General features: G+C 57.7%; 1 protein-coding gene across 3 annotated transcripts in view; it reads left to right on the top strand.

The window, feature by feature from the left end:
- Positions 1–1,317, top strand: part of LOC122544346 (rho guanine nucleotide exchange factor 15-like) — a 51,583-nt gene that overhangs the window by 48,646 nt on the left and 1,620 nt on the right. For 2 of the 3 annotated variants that reach the window (XM_043683554.1, XM_043683555.1), the window contains exons 13-14: positions 131–222; positions 1,082–1,186. The exons of the other annotated variant lie outside the window; for it this stretch is intronic. In XM_043683554.1, coding sequence (XP_043539489.1) covers positions 131–222; positions 1,082–1,186 — 197 coding nt within the window. The remainder of the gene's footprint in view (positions 1–130; positions 223–1,081; positions 1,187–1,317) is intronic. 3 annotated transcript variants of the gene reach the window in all.

The raw sequence follows: 1,317 nt of genomic DNA, 5'->3' as shown, positions 1-1,317 counted from the left end.
CCTCCCCCTCTCCCTCTCCCCGTCTCCTCTCCCTCTTCCCCCCCCCCCGTTCCGTCTCCATCTCCGTCTCCTCCCCCTCCCTCAGTCTTCAATCTGATTGTATCCCGACTCCTCCCGTTTCCGCCCTCAGGTCTGACCTGCACCGCTGGGTGGATGCCTTAATGTCCGGCAAACGGGACCTTCTGGAAGATTCCGACAACGACAAAATCTACGAACGCTGGGGTAAGATCACGTTTGTGGTTTCCTGCACAGCGCAGCTTCTCCTGCTGGCCCAGCGAAGGGGGGGGGTGCGGGTGGAGCTAACTTGCGTTTACGTAGCACCCCACGCGGGGCAAATTGGATTGTGGGCTCTGGGGTGGGGTGGTCTCTGCTGATTGGGGACATCTCAGGATAAGGTACTGACTGTTTCCAGACTGCGATGAGGAGAAAATTGGGAGGCTGGCGTATCTCTGGAATTCTCTTGCCTCCCCCTCCCCCTGCCCCACATGCGCACACACACGCAGACCCCCCCGTCATTGAGACTGGAATCGATCGATGTTTGATCTCATGGGGGAGCGGGCGGGTGTTGAACACTGAGATCAGACACCTCGACCATTCTGTGCTAGTATGGAATGGCGGAGCTGGCTCGATGGGCCGAACAGTCCGCTCCTGCTCTGGTTTCTGGTGATCCGCTGGGAGAGCGTACTGTGCACTGGGTCACGTTGTTTCCAAACGCTCTGTCTCCAGCGACGCTACAACTCCGAACCTACTGGGGAGGGAAGGGATCAGGACTCTGGTCAGGGAGCGAGTGGGAAAGGGCTGGGAGCCAAGGTGTGTTGTAATCGGGAGTTAGTGTAGGGAACTGTGGACTGTTAGGAATTGTCAGTTGTTCACTCTGTGTGTCCCTGTGTGTGTATCTGAGTGTCCGTCTGTGTGTGTGTCCCTCTGTCTGTCCCTCACTGTGTCCCTGTGTGTGTCTGTCCCTCAGTCTGTGTGTCTGTGGCCCTGTGTGCGTGTATGTGTATGTGTCTCACGCTCGCTCGCTCTCACGCTCGCTCTCTCACACTCGCTCTCACGCTCTCTCTCTCTCTCTCGGATACAGACTGCCCCCAGGTCCAGTGCCTGGTTGCCTACATGGCCCAGCAGACGGATGAACTCAGCTTGGAGCCGGCCGACGTTATCAACATCACCAGGAAATCGCCGGAGGGTGAGGCAGCTTCACTTTGACCGAGCGATTAGCCACGTACCCCCCCTCCCCCCCAGAAAATATTCACCATCCTGACCTCCCTGAAAATACTGACATACTCCCCCCTCGCCCCCCCCCTAAATACTGACATA

Source organism: Chiloscyllium plagiosum, chromosome 48, assembly GCF_004010195.1.
Source record: "Chiloscyllium plagiosum isolate BGI_BamShark_2017 chromosome 48, ASM401019v2, whole genome shotgun sequence".
Lineage (NCBI taxonomy): Eukaryota > Metazoa > Chordata > Chondrichthyes > Orectolobiformes > Hemiscylliidae > Chiloscyllium > Chiloscyllium plagiosum.
This window is presented reverse-complemented; position numbering and strand designations above follow the sequence as displayed.